Genomic DNA, 22897 nt, shown 5'->3' on the forward strand with positions numbered 1-22897 from the left:
TTGCCTATGGTAGCCTTTAGAAGATTTGTAACCATATTGCTGCCACTAGATGTTTGTATGTTGTCTCAAGTTGCTTGAACTGGAGTTAACATTCAAAAATAGTGTGTGGGCTCGCTCACTCACTATCTATTACACTTGGAAGTAACTCCTAGTTTGTTCAGAAAAACGTGATTTGTCTGCCGTATTAATAACTGAACATAGTAAATATGAAAGATTTGTGATATTAGGATAACAGTAATGAAAACAAGTGAGTGCTCAGTTAGGAAGCCATCTGTGCTCAAAATGTATATGCTTTGTACTTGTGTTGCTGAACAATGGAATTCCCTAGACAAGATCTTATAAGAAACAAGCTATGAGATGTTGTGATCTCTCAGATTCTTATCTGCTTTTGTTTAAACAAAAAACACTTGCAAAATATAATGAAGTTAACTTTTATTCATTCAATTCAGCCTGAATGAAGCTTGCTTTATAACAGAGCATGAGTTCATTCTAGTTTCACTGATGAAACACTCCTTACTTGCTATTACCTAGCTGTAACTACGTGAGTAGGTAACATTGAAGATAAGATATATAAATAAGAGTATTTCTTAAAGAAATAAATATAATGCTGTATTGACTTGCAAGTATTATTATAGTGCTTCTTAATAAGAAAAATTTTAGCTTTGCTTCTTCTACCTGTATTGTTCCTAGAGATGTGTTCATTACAATTCTGAACCTCCCAATCCTTCTCTTGTTTCTGGAGCTGCAAGGGTGGTTGCCAGTACCTGCTCTGCATTAAGGTTCTCAAAAGTGAGAAGCCTACTATCCTTATAGTTACAGTAATGGTTACAATTATTTAGGATTCAATAACAGTTGAGACAGAGCAAGTTATCATTTCTGCTATAGGAATATATAGATTGCTAAAACTGGGATTATAGAGATGAATATTTTAAATCATAGCTGTTACAGTAGAATAAAACAGGGAAGTCTCCCCACTGCCATCTCCTATAATATATACAGGAAAACATAAGGTGCCTACTTACCTGAGTTAAGGTAGCAATCTCTTGTTCTGGAGGTAGAGTTTTTTAAAGAAATTGTCTAGGTACAGCAAATAAATGCTTTACAAGGCTGTCTGATTTCCTTTGTCTACAGGCATGTGACTGTGGTGGTGGGAGAAGCTGTAATTGTTTCAGTGCACACCTGACTATTTAACAATGAGTGTCACACAAAAAGCCTCTCTTCAGTAGGCAGGAACAGTTGTTTTCAGCTTGCAAAGGTTTTGATAACACATAAATGTTTGTAGGTAAAGTTTTTCTGCAAGGAAAACATGGAGGTTAAAGTTACTACAGCTAAAATTTACATTACAGAGGGAGTGAGATAAAGCTTGTATGGTTGTTATACCTATTATGATTTATACTGTTGTAGCTATTTTTTGAGGTTTTTCTGAGGTTGCATATGTGTGCACAACAAGTGTTTTAAGAGGTTGCTTCTATAAATAGAGTAAAGCCAAGGAAATTGTTTTCCTCTGTAGTCAGAGAGGTATTTAACTGACCTATTTTCCAGCAGCTAACTGATACAAGAGGCACTCTCTGTATATGTAGCACTCTATTTCCTTCTTACTTTGAGCGACTTCTCTAGTGTTCAAGAATTGTTGAGAATAAGACTACTTTACGTATAAGCAATACTTAAATTGTCCCAATATTCAATGGAAAAGAAGCCCAAAAGGTTTTTGCTAGTCTTATCTCATACTATTCAAGGGAAATCTGCTCTGGAGTGTGCAATACAATATCTGTTCCGATAGACTTCTACACCATAAGCTTAAATTCCAACAACTTTAATCCAGCATAACTGTTTTCTTTCCACCATTTTAATTAGCTGTCTGATAGTACTGAAGTCTGTTTTATATATGTATAAATTCAGTAAACACAGAAATCTGTGCTGTTATATTTTTATATAAAAATATGGAAGAAAGCTTTGCGTTAATGCATCTGTAATTCTGCTCTCTGTATTGCAGAACATATGTTGTTCTTTTTTTAATTAAACAAAACATAATATGCAAAAGAACATAGCCTATTGGATGGCACCAAAAGAATAATGCATTATTAAACTAATACCAAAAATATTCACAGTAACTATGGACCTTAAGGCTATGGGAAGAGATAATTGTTGAAAAGTGAATATACTAAGTATAAGGTAGAAAAGAAAAATGCTGAAATCCTCCTGTCTGCCTGCATTCTGAACTAGTATTCAATCAGATACTTGTTTTATGCACAGTATTATGGCTAGAGTTCCTAATTACTTTAAAAATAAATTTATTAATATATCTAATAGAATACTTTGCTTTATGCAAATCCTGAGTTGTTAAAATAGAAACAATTCATAGAAAGCTCGGTTTCACTGTGATGCTGCTGTGGAGTTCTGCTAGTCTGTTCTGCTTTTTCAGCTCCTAGCTGAGCATCTAAAGCTTCTTTCCTAGGCCTCTTTTTTTTCGTACTGATGTTGGTTCTTGACTGCCCAGAACTTTTAGTTTGTAGATCCTAGCTTCTTGCCTTTGATCAGCTTGGAGTTCCTAGGTTCTGGTGAAGTCTGCCAAGTTAAGCCTCCTTGAGCCAAGGATCTCATCTTCCAGGTTGTGTGGCCTCAAAGAATTACCTGGTTTTGAGGGTTCATTGTATTCTTTGGGTTTATTTTGTTTTGTTAAAATATTGGAGTCCTTCATTAATCCTTCTGCCATGTATCACTACTGACCAACTTCACTTTTTCTCATAAGCAGTTAACCTCTCTCATGATCTAGTATAATTTATGTATAAAGAGGGAAAAAGGCTAAGAGGGTTCTCTTTCTGTTAGTTCATTAAAAAGGATTCAGTAGCTGGGACTGAGGTATGAGAAGACAATTTGGTCACTTCAAATTTGTGTAAGAGTGCTGACCTCGTTCCAGAGAAACCAACTAAAAGTTGTTTGTTGTTGTTTTGTTTGTTTGTTTGTTTTTCCTGAAAATGCTATGGGTTTTCTGAGGACTGGTTGTCATCTTTGTCATCTGTCTTGCTTCTGATCACAGGTAGAGACACGTAGATGTTAAATCAGACAGTTGAACAGGATGTAGAAATAAGACCAGGCACAGATGTGTTAGTTGGATCTGGTTTTCCTTCACCTGGTTGAGGTTTCTTGGATCTGAATTCTATAATAGAATATGCTGATGAATGGCATGAAATAGTATGTAGCTCTATTGTTATGTGCTCATAATATTATATAGTGTTTTTCATTAGTAAACTGTGCCCTTTTATTTTTAAGGTAACGTGTGTTTTGTATATTTAAGTACTTAGCTGTGAGGTTATCTGGTGAGGGCAGTTGTACCCAGCTGCATTGAATGGGTGTGTGCATTGTGTAGTTGGATTTACCATATTGTTCTCATGGGTTACTTACATTCTGTTTTTTTTCCCCATCCTCCATGTTAGGTGTTCATTTATGATGCCTGTGGCTTAGACTGTAATTCAGCCATTAAATGCTTACTGCGTTTTATATACTGTCTTATCTTTTACTGCCAAAAGGGCTTCTAAACTACAACAGAGATTGAAGAAGCGTTATGTATGTGATTTTTTTTTTAAAGGAAACCTTTTTTTTTTTTTCATCCTTTTTCCTGATTCTCTGTTATTATCATGTAGCTTTCTTTATTTCATCTCTGGTTGTATTTTTTTTAATTTATTTTAAAATGGTCTTCTTTCTATTCTGTCTCAGTCAGAATTTCTTTGAAGTGCAGAGCCCCCATTTTAAGGATTGTGACATGTGGTAAAACTCCAGAGAGAATAGAATTGGTTTTCTATATGTACAATTAATGTGTCTTATAAAATTTTTGTATTTTTAGATAGAAACGTGAGAAATTTCTGGCTTCATTTAAAATTCTCACTGCAAATGCAAAACAACAGGCTTCAAATATGTTTCAAGGCTATACTTTTACTGTTGTTATTAGTCCTTGACAAAATTATATGATTTGATGTTGTTGAAAATGTTCTATTATATACCATATGATTGAAAATGTACAAGGTACTAGATGATGTATAAAGATTTTCAATAAATTGCGTAAATTATTTCAGCAGAGTATTTTATTGTCACTCCATTGTTTGCTAAATGTATGTTCATATGGAGTGAGAAGTACAGTAGATAATAAATAGCAGTATCTTCCTTCAAATAAGCCTGAATCTGGAATGGGAGAAATACATGTATCAATAGTTAATACTATGGTATTAGGCACACTGGAAATAAGCATTTAATAGTGAAACAAACAAAAAAAAACTTTATTTTTCTAAAATAACACATTTTCTGACATTAATTGAATTGAAAATTGCCTTGATTATCTCTAAATCCTTCGTTATCTAAACATACTCAATATCCTATATTCCATTTGGATAATTGAAGTTTCTCTACACTACTTTTAATGAGGTATAAGATTTAACTCATTCGCCTATAGTTCACATTCTAGGATGGATCAAAGGAAGACTAATTGATGAATGTATAATTAAAATCGCATTTATTTCTCTTCCTGATTTCTTTGCAAATACCGTGCTGTTGATTAAAGCACTTTTACAAGTGGTTATATGCATCAACATAATTTACTGAAGATAATCCACCCTTTGAAGGAAAACCTTTAAACTTGTCTTTTAATACAAAACTTAGAATAATAGTAAACTAGCCATGTTTCTTAAATTCCTCTTTCAGCTTATTCAGTTTTCCTTATTATGATCTCCACAGGATGGCTTGATAGTAGAAAACATGCACGATCGTCCTTACACGTTGTGTCCTGGGCCCGAAGTGACGGCAGTGATGACGGCCATCAGTGCCGCCGTGAGGCGATCCTGCCCACACCTCGCGCTGGGAGTCCAGGTACTGAGCGCTGCGAATCAACAGGCGATAGCAGTTGCTCTCGCTGCAGGTAATAGAAATGACTCGCATGTTATTACTGTTGTTTGCTATGGCATTTACTCTCTGCAAATTGTGCATTGTACTAACATAGATACCATGAAAAATGAGACATGAAAAGCTCACTGTACCCTGAAAAAGCAGAAATTAGATTTTGAGAAAGATGCCTGTTTGATTATAATAGATGATGCTCACACAGTGCGTCAGTAGGAGGCAGCTTAGAAATCCCAAGGCCATTGGTGCTGCTTTTTGGGTAAAACCTGTCTAAACGTAATGATTAGTTTAAACCTATTGATGTCTAAAAGCCGCCTTTGGTGTAACTCTATTTACTTCAGTTAAATTATATTTGAAGATTAATTTAACCCACTGTGGTGAAGCATCCTGTTTCAGCATCTAATTATATGTTGTTGCTACCACAGTTATCTATTAAAACTAAATTTTCACTGCCTTTGTTCATGAATGAGGCTTTTTGTATAAAAACAAAAAATAGAGTGTACAGGTACCCAAACTACTTAAAATTAAATTGCATTCAGGGAAATTAAATGTAAATTAATCTACCCTTATTGCAAGAATCCTTGACTTGCTGACCTTTCTCTTCTACTCCTTGCTGAAGCAATTTTAGGTTTTCATATAGAATGTTCCCTGATTCAAAGATGGAGACTGGTTTCATATGGAAAGCTTGTACTTCCCAAATCGAGGGTTGATGCCTCTGTTTACCCAAATTGCATATGTAATTATAGTGAGGTTGCACATTTTGTAAATTGTACAAATATTGTAAACAGGCAGAGTTTTGTCAGAACGTAAAACTAAAAGATGCTCGTACTAATTGAAACCCATACTTTGGTTAAAATAATATGGAGTAACATCTGCAGTGGCAGTTTTAATTATGTTGAATATGTTCTGAAAATCTTGAATCCCTTTTTCTTGGTGGAATTTGTTAGTCTGTGTTTGGAACACAGATTTGATTTGAGTGCTTTAGAATCAGAAGTTCACACTTATAAGGTATGTAACTCCTTGTCAAACTGACCAAACACAGGTTTTATTTTTGCAGTGGAACCTATGTGAAAAGCTAAACCAAAAACCTAACAGAATCCAGTTTTAATTTTCGGGGATTGTATGCATGTAGGATACTTGAGATGCATCGGCATTTGCAAAAGTATTTATATACCTTATTTTCAAAAGTAATAGACTGCTAGTGGGTTATGCTTCCTTTTAGGAGCAAAATTGATCACTGTATAGGGGGTGTAGTGTGGGAACAATGTGTTTCTCTTACTTCTCAGCAATTACTAATGTGGGAGAGAATTCCTGAAGGGCTTGGGTTTTGCTCATCTCTACTACTGTTTTGCACTATTTGCTCTGTAACTGGAGAACAGCAGCTAAGAAAGGCCTGTGTTCTGTGTTTAATGCATTTCATTGCACTTCTCTAAAAATGATTCTCAAGCTCACTGAACAGGAAAGCAAAAAGAAAGAAAATCACTTTAGACAAAGCCATAGTAAAATGACTTATTTTGTAGATAGCAAATCTCATAGTAGTGACTTTAATATCAATACAACTTTAATAGTCATTAAAGATGGCTACTAATAAAGCAAGTCCAACATTTTTGTAGCTTTCACTACAAAATGCTTACTGAAGGTGTTATACCCAAAAAGCGTATGTAGCATCTCCTGCTACTATGTAGACATTTCATTTTCCCTGTAGATACTCCTGTCTCTGGCAGAAATAACTTCTGAAGAGCTGCACAGGGCAACCATAAGTGGTTTAGTGGTTTTTAGGCATAGGTAATTTTATTTTGTAAAGGGGGGGGGGGAAATCAGCAAGTTTATGGTGTGACTGGAAAGAACTCATCAATAATATGTGGTTATGCTGATAAATATGCTGTAGATAGCCGAATAGCAACAGATTAAATCACTGAATTTTCCTAGCATAGAATCATTTAGGTTGGAGAAGACCTTTAAGATCAAGTCCAAATGGGAAACGAGCAAAGACCTCTGTCCCAAAGCAGTCCAACTATACAATAAGATTCTAGACAGCTGGTGAATAAGAAGTTTTATATAAGTGTGTGTACGTTTGTGTATTTTAACCTTTGTTCATTTTTCCCTAGCTTCCTTAATTTTTACTTTGTAATACTGCAGTTCTCTTAAGGAGGGCAATTTGGAAACTACCTGAATTAATCATAAGTTGTCAAAAACTCCTAAGTTTTTTGATTCAAATATTAATAATGTTTTTGAACATCCTTTCTTTCTGAGTGAAATAAAGAACGGCAATAAATCTAGAAAGCCCTGCTGTAAACAAATTCCTCAGGTATTCTCATCGTTAGGCAGTAAAAAAGACAGGACAGCATATTGCAGTGGGTTACTGTTGTTTTCAGATTTATTCAATAATAAATTCAGGCGGTGAAGAATCTGAGAAGGCTGAGGTGTTTTTTTGTTTGTTTGTTTGATTGTTTTGTGTTTCTTGTTAGTTTGTTTTAATTTATTTTAGTTCTTTGGGAAATGTTTGTGAAATTAGGAACCTAAAAGAAAGAAAACACCAAAACCGTGTTTGTGCTGGGAGCTTCAGCACAGATATGGGGCAGTGGCAGCGAAGTAGCGAGGGGCCTTGCAGAAAAAAGGAACAACTTTGCCTGCGCTCTTCTGACAGAAATAACTTTCAACACAATCAGTTCTTCGGGTTACCAAAAAGCATCCAGTGAGCCCAAACAGTTGTAGCCAATCTCCTCCCTGCCCTGGAAGGCTCAGCAAGCTTTTGCCTTGATGCCAAATGTGCGCTGCACAGAGGCTGGGGTCAGCATCTGGCAGGCCACAGCCTCCTCCTGGCACAGGCCTGGTGCCCAGCTCTGCCTCCATCCATGGCCACAGGCTCGCGGGCCTGCTCACTGTGACAGAGCATGTGTGGGGATCTTCTGCTTTCACTTTTGTTTTCAAGACTCTGAAAGTTGCATGATTTATCTTTGTTTCTAAGGGCTGATATGACAATGTTAGTATGTTAAAAATTAGTATAATTATAAAGTGTGTCAGTCACATCATAATTATATCATGAAGTCCTCTGCTGCTCAATATTATACTCTTCTGATGTAGGCTTTTTAATTTAAAATACAGTAATATACCTAGGTAACTGTAGACCACAAAATATTGAGATAATACAGAATAGTACAGTTTTATATTTTTTGACTGGAAGCCACCTCAATCTCAAATACTTATTCTTAGGAAAACAAACCTTCTTAAAAGGTGTTTCTAATGACATCTTCCAAACACTGTATTATCGCCTTTCTTTCCTGTTTCATGGAACTAAACTGTTCTTTGTGGAGAAACATGGCAGAAATCGTTTGCTAGGGATACTTTTCAATTGGTTCATTATTAACAGGTGTACCATGTGATTTTTAGAGGTGTACAGTCTCCTGTTTATAGTTCCTGATTTAATTAGCTACATCTGCTTAAGGATGAGACAGAATGATATATCTATGCAGGTCCTTCACACATTTGTAGAGGATACAAAAATTCTCCATTACTTATTTTTTGTTTAGCAAATATTACTGTTTATTATTTTTCAGTGCTCAGGAATGTTCACTAAATCTGGGTCAGATTTGGGCATCATGTTAGGTTTTCCTTATTTATTTGCATACCTTGTTTCCTGAAGTTAACCACCGTTTATGCTTGGTCTGTCTACTAAATTTCATGTAGTCATGCTGTTTGATATTAACTGACTTTGAAATTACATGTTGTTTCTTTTATTGAAAGTTTGCTAATTATGAAGCAGTAGTCATCTTAGAGAGGACAGTTACATTTAAAGGAATAACCCAAAATCCCTCAGCTGTTTTCTGCCTTTTTCCTTGCATTAATGAGATGGTGTGTTTGGCTCTGATCTATCAGTGTATGTCTTTGCAGAGGAGATGCAGAGCCCTTGCAATACAGGGGATATATGATGACGACAGTCTCTTTATCCTTTTGAACATTCTGGGTGTTCTCCGTAGTAACATGCAGCAGTGATTGAAAGATAGAACTGGCCAATCATTAATCTAATGGAGACAGACTTAATGGTGAAAAGGTTTTCAAGAAATCATTGCTTTGTGGAATATTGTCCTAGACATCTGCTGATCTGTGAGACATAAACAATCCCCATATCTGTATCTCAACAGTGCTGCAAGGAAATGGTTTCCATATTCTAGGCACCTGAGAAAAACCTGAGCACGTGAGCCAGAGGCAAGTTGCATTTTTGTGGTCTGCCAGAGCTTCAATCTGTTTGCCTGGGAGCAAGGACAGCAGGGTCTACTGTAGAGTGCAGCTTGCCTATAGCTGGGTGAGTCTGTGTTATTCTTCATGAATCATTACTCAGTTTATCTTCTACCATCTCCAGCTGACTGTGAAAATGCCCTTTTTTCTTTAAGGACCATATTTTAGAAATCCCATGCGGTCACAGTTTCTTAATTAGTCTTCAGTAATGATAACAGCACAGTCGGTAGCTGATTAAGTGAGGCTTCATATCAGAAGATATCCTAGGTACCCAGCTATCTCCAGGTCTTTTGCAAATACAGCTTTCCTGTCTGAGACTGTTCCTTTCCCACAGCCACCCACCAGCAGAGAGATACTCCACAGGAATTCTCTGCTTGCTACATCCAATGATACTGTTTAAGGTGGGATAGAATTAGGTTAAAATGTATGTGAAAATGTTTGCTGATTTATTATTATTATATTTTAACTGACACCATCCTAATTTTTGGGGATGTGTGTGCATGTTTGGAAGCATCTGCAGGTGCCGTGGAGCAAGGCAGCAAGTGCAGCGACTCTCACAGAGATGAGATGCTGCTGCAAGCACTGCTGGAGAAGCTGCTTCTCCCAGGCTTGGAATTCTTGCAGAGTCTGCAAGGAGCTGCTGCGAGATGATGTCCTGAGTAGAAATGGTTTTCCATAGCACAAAAACTGTATGGCTCTAGCATCAATAGCAAGTGAGGTTGATACTCCTCTGAGTTTTTATTTTCAGAACAAAAAAAATATTTTTTCATCTTCTTTTTGAATTAAGGCATCAAGAAGAGCTGGGAGTCAGGATTTGCTGTGCATGTAAGCCAAGATTCTACCAGTAAATTCACCTGCATCATCTTACATTTGTGTGAAGTTCAAATTTCAGCAGCAACCTGGAGCTGCAGCCTTGCAAAGGCCAGATCCTATTCCGTGAAAGCAGTAAATCCTGGCTTCCAGCTTCTTTTGACTTCATAATTCAGGAAAGAAAAATATATCTGAGAAAGGGCTTCTTAATGATTGTATCTGATTCACTGTTCTGTGGTATTAAAATGCACATTTGCATCATTTTAGGATGGATAATGTAAAAGTACTATTTCCTCAATCAACTTAGTGTTGCAATACTTTTTGACCCAGCAAAGGAAATATTTGTCTGTGGTTTTCTTTTTCCTTTTATTCACTAGTTATCACAGGAAGAAAAGAAAAAATAAAGGTTTCCTGTATAATTGATAAACTTTCACAGCTGCTTAGGCAGAGCTGTTCAAGTAGAATTAAAGTGTAGGAACGCTAGCTTTTGAAAAAGATACAAGATCTATATCCTTAAACAGGCCCTGCTCCAGATGGTAACATGATTACATGTTCTTAACACAGTCCTGAAGCTCTGTTTGCTAGGTTTTCTTAGAAACTTCCTGTTCTTGTTTTCCAGTGAGATTACAAGATTTTTTTTTTTTGTTCCCATATAAGTCAGAAAATGGACTGCCTATTAACTATTAAACATCTATTACTTTTCAACTTGGGAAATGTGAAAATAAGAAATAGTAATGTTCTCACAATTTTATGAGCATAAAAATGAATTCATTATCAGAGTCCAATTATGGTTTCATACAAACAGAAGAGTAACGATTTGGTGCCTTTGCCTATTATAACTAGTTAAAATTTGTATCTTCGTAGCTCCCCAAAACCCAAAGAGAGTATACAGCTCTGTTAAACTAAGGACAATGTTTAGAAGAAAGTCTCAAATTCCTAAGTTAAAGGACCACAAACCAACATCAATAAACATGTAAGCAGTGAGCTTCAGTAAATGAATAACCCTCATCCTGAGGTATCCATTATGATTGCTGTGAAAATTTATCATATTTCTAGTCTGATTGATAGTCTTGTGATTAGAGGATAATTATTTTTACTTATTTAACTCTGAATTATACTGTAAATCTGGATGATTTACATGAAAATATGTGGGTTTTGTTCCTAGATGCAGAAATCTCAGTCTAGCTATTTGCACTGTCTTTCCTACTAGCACCTTTAATTATACTTGTGACATATTTGTGTCTTTGGATCCTGAGAATACTCCATGCTTTTCACCTGCTAATTTCAAGGCATAGGACAGCTCATATTTGATTTGGCACCATCTGTGATGTTTCTTGTTAGCTGGAGTCTGTGTTGCTAAGCAATAGAGGCTCTCCTCTATCAGGCATAAGCTTCTGTTTCTGCAACTTCATGGCTTTTGGAATGAAACTGAAATTTAGCTTTTAAAATAAGCAGGCACCTTGTCATTTGGTAAATGTATTAAAGATCCTTTCTGTTTATATTTGAAATATGTTAGGGTGAAGCCTCTGTTGCCTGAGCAGTTCTTGGGTAGGTGGGGTTGCATCCCTGATGGCTGCTTTCATATGCATTTGTTTCCTTGGTATGTCAGCTCTAATTAAATGTGCAGCTGACTCAAAGCTGGAGGAGCAGCAGAACTTCAGAAGGGCTTGGAAGAGAGCTCTGAAGCAACCTGGAAGAAGGAGCAAAGGTTGCACAAGATGAGTGCTGAACTTTTACGCATCTTAAAGGACAGGTGAAATAAGTTTCAATGCTACAAAAGATTGGAGATAAGAGAGGTCCACAATAAAATAGTCAGAATTCTGTCATCTTGTGCCTAATCGTGGTGGGTTTGTTAAGCCATGGCTTAAGGCATCGATATTTAAATATAAAGATATTCAAAGGCTGTGTAGGGGGAATGCAGGAGTAAATGAATGGTCTGTGGTAGTTGTTTCCATTCTTAGTCTTCCTCCTAAGTACCCATCCCACAAAACCTTCGTAATTCAATGAAAGAATGAACATGGTGAACACTGGGTACTGAGGTAAGGTACAGTTGATGCTTACTGTAAATTTGGAGTGGAGTAGAAACCTTATCTTTCTGTACCTTTGGCCTAGCTCTAGAAGTAATTTCTTGATGTTGTGCTGCGTAGAAAACAAGTTGCATTTAGATGAAGAGTCAAATAATGTGTGTAAAGTGTTGTAGGCTGCGCTTTCTTTCTGAAAGAAAACAAGACCTGTGCTGTTCTCTCTTTGTCCATGTCCTTGTTACTTTTGACCTGTTGGCCAATTTCAGGCATGCATAACAGATAAATAGATGTTGGGAAAGAAGTAATACAATCATAGAGTATCTGGAAAAAGGTGAAACCTAAGTTAATGCCCTTTTTTGGAGGGAAGCCACATCATTAGGACAACGGAGCTATGCTTTGGCCTACCCACTCCTTCGTTGGCTCTTGCCTGCTAGCAAATCATGGCAGAGTGGCAGGGCAGGGTGTGCAGTTCCTGAATCTGTTCCATGGCTGCAAAGACTTAAATATGTGGGAAAGCAAGGGTGGTGAGTCTTAGAGCACACGGAATATTTTGTGTCGAGACCAGATAAGAGAGAGGTAGTAGGGTGGACTTCACTTTTAGTTTTGTTTTTCAGTCTTTGGTTCTGGTTAAGACAATTTTTTTTTTCTTCTTTTTTTTTTTTCCCTCTAGGTCTTGATTTTATCCGAGCTGAAGGGTTTGTGTTTTCTCATGTTGCTGATGAAGGGATCATAAATGCCTGTGCAGGTAACCTGCTACGATACAGAAAACAAGTTGGAGCAGAGAATATTCAGATTTTTGCTGATATTAAAAAGAAGCACAGGTAAATATAAGCAATATTTATGTAAGTATTAATGTAATAATGTTCTTACGTTTTTCTCATTTTTTTTCTGATTATTTTATGTCTATTTAACATCAACAAAGTTAATGATAAAGGGAGAGCTTTATTATTCAAGCAAGGTCTTGCAGCACTATTAGGGATATGTTCAAAAATAAATTTGCACCTGTAAGCTGCAGGTTGCTGCATCTGTGAAGTTTTCAGCTTAACCTTCAGGATATATAAATGCAGACTGTAAATGTCTTGCATCTGGTATCAGGTGAGATTTTATATCCTTATATACCTATTATGTTTAAAGAAATTGTTTCAGGAGGCTAAGCATCCAAGGTTATTTTTAGTTATGCAAGCAGTTTCCACATACAGAGGATCCAGATCATAATATTCTGGCATTTTAGAAAGCTCTTCTCTTTTTTTTCTCCTTGCTGCCAATAATACTGGTTTCTTCTACTTAAATTCGGTGCTGTCTATGTACAGATTATGTTCTGTGATTATCACACAGAAGGAACTTATGACAGATGAACCCAGTTTTTCTGTTGATATTTTATCTTAACTGTCACACAGTACTTTTAGCTATTCATATGTCACTTTTTTTTCCAGAAGAACTGCTCAAATGTTATGTATTATACATGTTAAATAACCTAATTAAAGTGTTTGTGTGTAGTACATGGGTAATCATGAAAATAACCATGTTTGGAAGATTCTAAATATCTGTTTGGTTTTTATTTTTTGTTTTGATTTAAAATAGATTTCAAAATAGAAAAGAAAACAATGCCTTATGGCCAAATAAGCTTTTATGGTCCTTTTGCTTTTGTTTCTTTCTAATGATATATAAAGTTATATATTAAAAAGACATTTTTTTTAGACTTACAAAAATTGATGAATGTATCATGTGCTTCTCTTCATTTGTCTTATCAATTGATAGGTTAATATTTAGATTATAGTTTGGTGAAATGATTTGTTTTTTAAGAGAGGAAAAGAGTTGTGTTTTTTTTCAGGGGAATTCTTAAGTTGAGAAGGAGATGCTGAGAGCCATCTTATTACTACCTTATTATATGTATTTGAGATTTATGCCCACCTTTCTCCACATACAGAAAGGGATTTAGTATACTTTCTCTTGCACCCATCACCACTAGTAGAAAGCACTGCTGAGTAAGCATGTCCTACCACTCACTAATACGGAACAAAACCGGGCCCCCCATGTCTATTGTCCATCCAAGCTAATCCAAGGAAGAGGTTGATTCTGCACCTCATTGGTGCAAAGGATTGACCATGGCCATTATTGTTTCTATACTTCCAGTTAATTAGGATGTAAAGTCAGCTGTTGAAACAGCAAAGACTGGAATTCTTTCAAGGTTCAGGTCTGTTTAAATTAAAAACTGCTATCGCTATAGGTTTCAAAGTGCATCACCCATGTATCAAAGCCTGCTGTTGAAAAGCTACTCTGCAGGTAATTGATGTTTGTAATTGCTATGTAAAATGATTCCTGTGATTATATTATAGGTAATAACTATACTTTCTGTTAGTTGGACTTCATGAGATGAAGTGGAGGGTGTTATTGCAGTTCTAGGTAACAGAATCTGGTTTATGAATGACTGAACATCCACAACTCCCACTTGACGTCAGAGCTTCTTGTGCTCAACGTTTCTGGGATACAGGTGCTTGACATGCAAGCAGCTGCCTCGGTTGACACTTGGTAGTTCACACTCCTTAGAGACAGAGGACCCAGAGCAATAGAGCGATCAATTATGGTGTTGTGATGGAGGAGGTTGGGTCTTCTTCCTCTTGTTTGTATATCAATTTTTCTTCCTGTTTTAAAATAGGCCACTTACCCTCTCTTTCAAAAAGCCTGAGTTTGATTGTTCTGACAGTGGGGAAGATGAAGAAATGCAGTCTAAACATTGAACAAGATGGATAACAAATGTGTGTGCCGAAAGTAACCACAGGGTACATTCCTGCTGTTTACAGTGCTCATACTCTGACGGCAGATGTCGGTGTGGCTGAGACTGCAGCAGCTGCCGAGCTCTTCCTGGCTGATGGGCTCGTATTGACTGGCAAGGCTACTGGGCTGCCCACAGATCCTGGGGAGCTGAAAGGTGAGAGCTGTCACACGAAGGTCAGACAACAGGCAATGAATCAGCTTCTGGGTTAATGTAGAAAGAAATCTGTATGTCTGCTGTTCTTTAAGAAAGAAGGGGGGAAAAAAAAAAAGGAAGAAAAGAATTTTCACTGCAGACTTTGATATGGTACAGCAAAGCTGATATGATTGAGGTTCTATTTGGATTCTCTGGTATGTTTCTAAACAACCATTTGACAGGACAAAAGTAAAAATTATTTCAAGCTTTTATAATACTGAATGATGCTGAGGCTTACTTACTTTTTTTTAGAAAAAGAGTATGTAAAACTTAAGTTGTAAGAATTAACCCCCCTTAAAAAAAAAAAAAAAAAAAAAAAAAGTTACTTCATAGCCTTATTAAAAAATAACCTAATAAAAGTGTTTAACTCTTCAGTGGAAAGATTTAAATATTTCACAATCTAAAATAAAGTCCTGCAAGAAAAGGGTTGTTTTGATATGGCACAATTCCAAACAGTAATACCAGGGAAAATACTGCTTAGGAGGTTTTCAGAAAAAAATGCAGATCTGTTGGAAAATAGAAAGATGTGTCATCAAAATATATATATTTTTTTAACGGTCTGGACTTTTTATTAAGCGAAAATTGTTTGGCCTATTAGTCTTGTCCTTTGTGTTAATGTATTTCTTCCTGGTGTAAGTTTGGGCTTTCTTCATGCATCTGCCCTTGTACAATTTCTGTTTCAAGTTGGAGTGATACCTATAAGGACCAATATTCAAAATAATTACTGCATGTTTGGTCAAATAACAATACCTTTTGGCAAAAATAATGTTTTTGAATGAAGGAAGATACTAATATATTCTCTGCTTTTTTAAGCATGTTCTGATCTAGACCATTCTGTCATTATTCCATCTTTGTTATACAAAAGGAGGAGGTGAATAACATGATCTTTTTGGCATAGAGACATAGGTCCCAACATCTTCTGGAACAAAATTAAATATTTTAGTGATTTCAGGGCTTTGCCCATATTGTACATCTTTATCAGCATTTAAAATGAATGTTGAACTTGTCAAAATGTTTTTTCAATTTCACATATGTTAAAAAAAAATAAAAATGTTTTTGCCAAAGAACAGATGATAAATGACTCCACTTCAATCACCAATGTTAAAAAAAAAATGATTGCTTGGAGTGAATACTGAGCTCTTAAATTAGTTGGTTGCTCAGTACAGTAAACTGGAAATGATATGTGGGAACAGATCACCCTGAAAGCGAGGGGCATATTTTGGAGACTGCAAAATTTCCTTAATCTAGAGCTCCATTTCCTGTCTGCAATTCATATCCCCATGTATCCCCCTCTCTCTTAGTGCAGATTAAATTAAGAAAAAAAGAAAAAGAAAAAAAAAAATGACAAGTCTTAGGGCAAATCCTAGTTTAAATTCTTTTTTTCCAACATTCACATGCAACCTCCATTGATTTCCTGCATTTCATGAAAAGTATGGTGGCTTAAAACAGTTGAGAAGAGCATAGAAATCAGTACTTCAGGGTGTAAGGAAATGACAAATTAGGCATATTTATGTCAGTAGATTCTTAAAAGGAATCAGATGTACAGTATACAAAATTGGTTGTTGATATGAGTGAAATTTTTGCATTTGATGAATTTATGCAGCACCGAAAGTGCTGTACTGTAGTGATACAATTGGGCATCTTTCATCACTCTGCAAAGCATCTCTTGAAAGAAGAACCAAGAGACAGATGAGGTTTTGTCATGTCTTTTTTTCAGCTTCGTTGTGTAGTAATATAGAAGTGTTTTTGCCTTTGTGTCTGTGTGTTGAATTGACTGATTTGTGATGGGGTGTGGGAAGTGAGTGTTTCCCTGTCAAGACAGAAGTGTGTTCAGTGGGGTTTTGTTTGTAGTTGGTGTCACTGCCTTCCTGAAGGAACCTGCAGCATTTCTCCTCTCAGCCCTGGGTGGGCTGTGTGCTGGCAGTGAGCAGGGCTCCCTGAGCCTACCAGGAACCAATAGCCAAGGGAGCAAGTGGTCTGAAAATCATAATGCAAACTCCAGGCTGTTAAGGAGCAGGAATTATAGCTGAGCATTTTGAATTACAATTTAATTCTTAAAGCATTTTTATTTAAGAGGTTATATAAGTCTGTTCCAGTTTATGTTGTAAAATGCTCTTTGGTTAGAGGATGTGAATCTATCAGGCTTTCTCCTTGGGATAAATACTGAAGAACCTGGTTCAAATCCAGCCTGTATTATAAGTGACCAAAGCCTGTGTGTAAGGACTGCTTAGTTATCTGTATGAACAAACTAAATGGCCTAAGCTGAGTGACTGGTGGAAAACTGGGCACATCACAAAGCCCAGCAGCTGGCTCTGGCTGTCCCCTCATGTTTTAGTGTTCATAGAAGGGGTGTCAAGACTGATTCACCCTCCTATCTTTGGATGGCCTGTTTAGGTCAAAATAAGAGGATGTTGCCTTTGTAGTTGCCTCCTATAAATAAATGGGAGATGCAAGTCTCTGATCTGTACTTTTCTATAAGCCCTAGCTTTAATGACAGAGGAAAAAGTCCTTTGAATTAAAAAGCTAAAATGGGTTACAGTGGAATATTACCATAAACATAGCATTGTGTATGGTACAGTGATTACTGCATATGAAAAAGCTGTTAAAGAAGAGTAGTCGAGCAAGTTATTGGCACAGTGGTGCTTATTTTTACGCTGCTCTTTGCCATTGTTTTCAAGCTAGGAGCATTTGGCCTTTATTTCATGTAACTTGTGCATACCATAGTTCAAATGCTTTCATTGTGCTTTGCAACCAAACACTATTTCATATGATTTTATTAAAGACATGTCTGCAGACATACTGTCAGAAGAAAGAGCACAGTGCCCTCTAGTTACAGTTCATTGAAATAGAGAAATGTGCAAGGTCTGTAAAGTTTAGTATCTTGTTACTTTAACATCACAAAATTGTCTCCTTTTCTCTTTTTGTCAAAAAATATAATCAGAAGAAGAAAGCTGAAAAAGACTATAAACAAGGTTCTGTGCTTAGAGACATCCTGACAGTGACTGAATGTCACTATGTGGAAGCATCTCACCACTGTTGCTTTATTTTCTTTTACAAGTTAGAATTTGTATTAACGCAGCCAGTAGACAAGTCATCCTCTACTCATCAACTTTAGGCCTTGATGTGCTTGACTTAAAAGTAGTATTTGTAGCATACTTAATTAGATAACCCAGTCTCATTATAGACTGGGCACTCCCATTGCTGTTCTTCACATTGACAGTCTGAATAAATCTCCAGCACAGCAGATGCATGTGGACTGCACGTGTCACACATGGATCACAGCAGGAGTTGGATACCTTGCTATTTAGGAAAGCTTTGTGTTTTTTTTTTTATAGTTTCACAGCAGTCTTGGGTTTTGCTCTTTCAGTCTTTGCCTAGTAGGACTAACCTATTGTCATACACCTGTATGATCGTGCTCTGTTTAATTATTTGGCTCTTCATTTTTCCTGCTGATGTGAAATAATTGCCAAACAACTACCTGCTAATGTGCCTTATGCATCTGTCCTAAAAACCAATACCGACTAGGAACACAGTTCCTCTGGGAATGCAGGAAAGTACAGTTGCACAAATCTGCGGTCAGTTGTAGCACCTTGATTATGCATTGGTATCTATGTAAAACAAATAAGATTTCTAAGAGTACATAGGTGCTATATAAATAAAATTCTAATTTTTCTAGAACAGGATTTCAGTAATAATGTTATAAATAACTAAAAATGAATTATTTTGTTGCTGTAAGCAGGACAACCACAGGAATATAAAATATGCAAAGAAATAACCGTAGCTTTAATCACATATATGTGATTCTGCTTTGTTTAAATTTTTCAATAAGTTCTGTGTGGAATGTTTTTTTTCTTTTATGTTAAAAAAATGTAAGAAGCAGTTATTGTTCCTAGCTGGAAAAACAGACATGAGACCTAAAAAGAAATTCAAGAGTATTTTAATTGATCCCTTTTCTTTGGTGAAGTAGCAAGGTGACACACAATTATTCTTTCCTAAAGCATCATTAATAACTTAGGCTACTGATGAAATATTATTTAAATAAACAGTGTTTTGAAGCAGACATTTTTTTCTTACATATATGTTTTCCCTAGTTTTTTCAAGCTCTAACCATCTTGCATCAGCATATTGTCACCAATTAAAGCAATTTATATGTTCTTAAAGGTCAGAACTAATGCTTCACAACATTCCCCTGTGTAAGGGATGAAGTGTTGAGAGTGACTCTTAAGATGGGCAGTTCAAAATGAAGGGATGAAAAGGATGCCTAGTAACTCTAGAACGAGGGCTTTTCTAGTTTTCCCAGCTAGTACTGCCTTGTGTTGTACAGAAAGCACTCTAACAACCTTTTGTGTCCATGGAGAACCTTTCCATGGTCCAAACAGTAACACATACTGTATACAGAAAAATTGTCATTTTGTGTTCCATTGATATTTACAGAAAGAGAAGCAGTCTTTATCAGTGCTGTCTTTTGAGTTTTAGTAAACTAGCTGGAGCTATCAATGCAGCCTATAACCACTGCTTGCTTTCCTATTTTTGTGTTGCTGAAATTTGCCATGAAGCAGAGTGTGTGTTCTTTTTCAGTTCTCTGTAAGTAAGGCCCTTTTTGTTTCTTTGGTGAAGATCTGCTAGTTGTCAACGTAAATTTAGCAGAGACCTGGCAGAAATACACACCAGTCCAACTACCATTATTGTGATTTAAACTGATGACTGAAGAATTGTAATGAGCACAGCTCTGCTGAATAGTTCTGCCACTTTAATGATCTCACCAGACTTGCAAAAAAGAGTGTGAGCTGATATAATAAATGGAAGAAAGAATTTCATCTTATTCTTGTGTCTATATACTGATTACTTCATAAAAAGATTGAGAAGAGGTGGTTAGTCAGTTCATTTAAGGTGAGGGAAATTGAAAACGCAGTTAAAAATCCACATAGCACATGGTAATCCCCATGGTCACTCCAGCAGCAGTAAATCCTTTCTCAAGACAATGGAGCTGGTTTGTTTGGAATCTATACTAGGTGCTACTGCAACACAGTAGAAAATAACTGTTTTCTGCATGTGGTACCCCAAGCACAACAGAGCCACTTAAGCACAATGGTAAACAGTCACATTAAATAGGTGGGTCAGGTCTTGCTGTGCAAATGCTTCCTGAATCCAGCATCTCTTCTTACCAGGGATGTTTTTTCTTTGGGGTGGAGGAGGGGAGGAGAGAGAAGGGGTACAGTTATGGGTACCAAGACTCGACTTTCATCTCTTGTACCACTGAAACCATCTTCTGATATGCAGTCAGGAATATTATTCTGCAGTGTTTCATATGATAACAGAATGCAAAATTAAATGAAAGTGATATTTTCTTAATAATCATTGAGAGCTAAAGGAGTTTTCTTGAAATCAGTTGTATCACTCTATTATAGAACTAAGAAATACCACACTTATGAGTTTCTTGAGATACAGTTTTTCAAAAACAAAGTTGGAACATGTAGCCTTTAGAGAATTTTAAAGATGGGTTAGAGTCAGAGAATTTAACCCTATTTTTTATTTATTTTTTTCTACTTCAGAGGTTCAACATGCTGTGAAGATTCCTGTGCTGATTGGGTCTGGAGTGACTATGGAGAATGTCAATAATTACGTGGATGCAAATGCTCTAATAATTGGTTCGTATTTCAAGAAAGGAGGTTATTGGGCAAACAGTGTTGATCCTGAGCGAGTAAAGAAATTTATGGATCACATAAGTAAACTGAGAGAATGAGTTTGTCAAACAGTATTCTTTTTGTGTGTATACAAATGCAGTATGATATATCGCACTGAATTAAAGCACAAATGTGCACTTGAGTGGCTAATAACTTTAAATTAAAATGCACATCATCTCCATAACTAACTGGGGAACGTGGTGACACTTTACAATGAACTGGTGCTATGATGTTTGTTCCTAGGCAGCAGAATTCTGTAGCACTCAAAGCCACTGCCAAGACAAAACCAGCTCTCCAAAGGCTTTTATAATATATTCTCTCCTATATGCAAAGTGCTTATGGAGTTTAAGAAATTGTAGTAAATACTGATTGCAGGATGAGCTGAGTTTTGCTTTGCATGTGAGTACAATAGGACACCCTAAGTTTACAGCTACCAGTATTGTAAATTGGACAAGTTAATTAGCCTTTCAGTTTCCCCATCTGTAAAATGATGATAATAGTACCTACATCACAGGGGGGTTGTAAGACATAATAAATGGATGAATGTACACCACTTTCATCTCCTCAAATGAAGGGCTCTATTAAAGTTCAAGATCATTATTTTTTCATTAGAATTGTGCATTTATTACAAAAATGTAATAATTGTATACCATACAAAAATTTAAGATAATTGGGAAATTGATTTACTTACAATACTTATTAGAGAATAAATGTAAATATTTAATTACATTTTAAGTAGAGTTGGAATTTAGTCAAAATGTTTTTGCAAAAATTGGAAACTTTATTAAAGGCTTATGGTTATTTTCCAGCAAGCTCCTACAGCTTTGTACCTCTTCAGACTAGTATTAGTGATGTTTAAAACTGCCAGGTTCCTTCCAATACACAAGTTAAAGTTATGATGGAATCCTTTCTACCAAAACTGACAGGGAAACATGGATTTTCATTTTTCCTCTAAAATGTAGAGGAAAAATGTGATGATCTATCTATATTGTTAAAGATACCCCTTAAATTTAATCTTTTAGCTGTAAGGAATACAAAACAAAGAAAAAACAGAACAACAGAAACACAGCAATGAATACCTGTTGTGTCATGGCTGTATAAAATGTGGACATATGTTTTCATTCCTTGGGACTGCAAGCTAAGTTTACCCTCTGGGATCTCTCTCCTGACATGTATGCATCAGGCTTCTGCTGATGCTAATGAAAGTTATATTGTACATATCAAAGCGAGCATACAAACATATTTCTTCTGTCAGCTGGCAGAGTGCCCATGCTTCTCTGAACAAAAGATACATCCTCTTCCAAAAAGAGATTTTTTTCAAGAAATTTAGCTTCATTAATTGAATGGTGATTCTAAAACATCACAGCATGAGATCAAGTCTTCTCTTCAGGTTCCCTTTTTTTGGACTAGTCTGTCTCCCACATGACCCCCATTAAAAGCAGACATAACTTTAGACATAACATTGACCTCCTAGAGAAGGGGTTGTTTAGACCCTATAACAACCTTGGCATTCTTCTGCTTATATCCCTTTTCCTTCTAAGTACGCTGACAAAGTTTCGATCTATAAAAATCCTTTCAGGTGTCTCTTTATTGTGGGCAGCACTACTTTTTCAAAGTCCACATTTATACATGTGATTTAATGTCCTGAGGATTTGGACTTCCATCAAAAACAATGGTTCCATCTCAAACAATGTCCAGAAAGCAGGAGCATTCAAGGATTTATTTAAATAAATATATTTTTCCCCTACACACTCATTCACCATTAGCATATTTTGATGTATTTATCAAGTAAACCATTGATCTGGTTTAACTGATAAGTTCTTAGCATAACTAATCAGTTCCATCTTATGGCCTCTTTATTATGAAAAATGCCACATTAAAAAAAAATAAAGAAAGAAAGAAAGATTTAGATATTAGTAATATCAGTGTGCTTAAATTGACACATTTTCCACTTTTGTGTATTTAGGACTGTTGTCAGGCCTTTCACATGTCTGATCATTGCCTAGAAGACTTAGTGATGGTTGTACCAACAAATATTTTCTAATACAGTTGCCACCAACTTCATTTTCACTAAACCTGTAAGCTAGAAAGGCTGGTGTGTAAGCAATGAACATTTGCCGGTGCTTTCATGCCATAAGCAAACACTGTCAAGTAGTCAGTTGAAAACTACAACCAATTTACTAATAAGCATCTTTCTGTGATGATAATTATGTTTAAGAAACTGAATGAGTTGCCAAAATCACATTCATTTCTTTATGGAAATATAATGTGTTACCAGAATGCTTGTT

General features: G+C 36.1%; 1 protein-coding gene across 3 annotated transcripts in view; it reads left to right on the forward strand.

The window, feature by feature from the left end:
* The window catches only part of LOC309882812 (uncharacterized protein F13E9.13, mitochondrial-like), a 49413-nt gene that overhangs the window by 3358 nt on the left and 23158 nt on the right, over positions 1-22897 (forward strand). For 2 of the 3 annotated variants that reach the window (XM_082770228.1, XM_082770226.1), the window contains exons 3-6: positions 4726-4906; positions 12628-12778; positions 14759-14886; positions 20478-20573. In XM_082770228.1, coding sequence (XP_082626354.1) covers positions 4726-4906; positions 12628-12778; positions 14759-14886; positions 20478-20573 — 556 coding nt within the window. Of the gene's footprint in view, positions 1-4725; positions 4907-12627; positions 12779-14758; positions 14887-20477; positions 21914-22897 lie in introns of those variants that run through there. The other variant, XM_082770227.1, reaches the window with a different exon arrangement.

This window comes from Aythya marila, assembly GCF_965140915.1.
Source record: "Aythya marila genome assembly, chromosome: 12".
Classification (NCBI taxonomy): Eukaryota; Metazoa; Chordata; class Aves; order Anseriformes; family Anatidae; genus Aythya; species Aythya marila.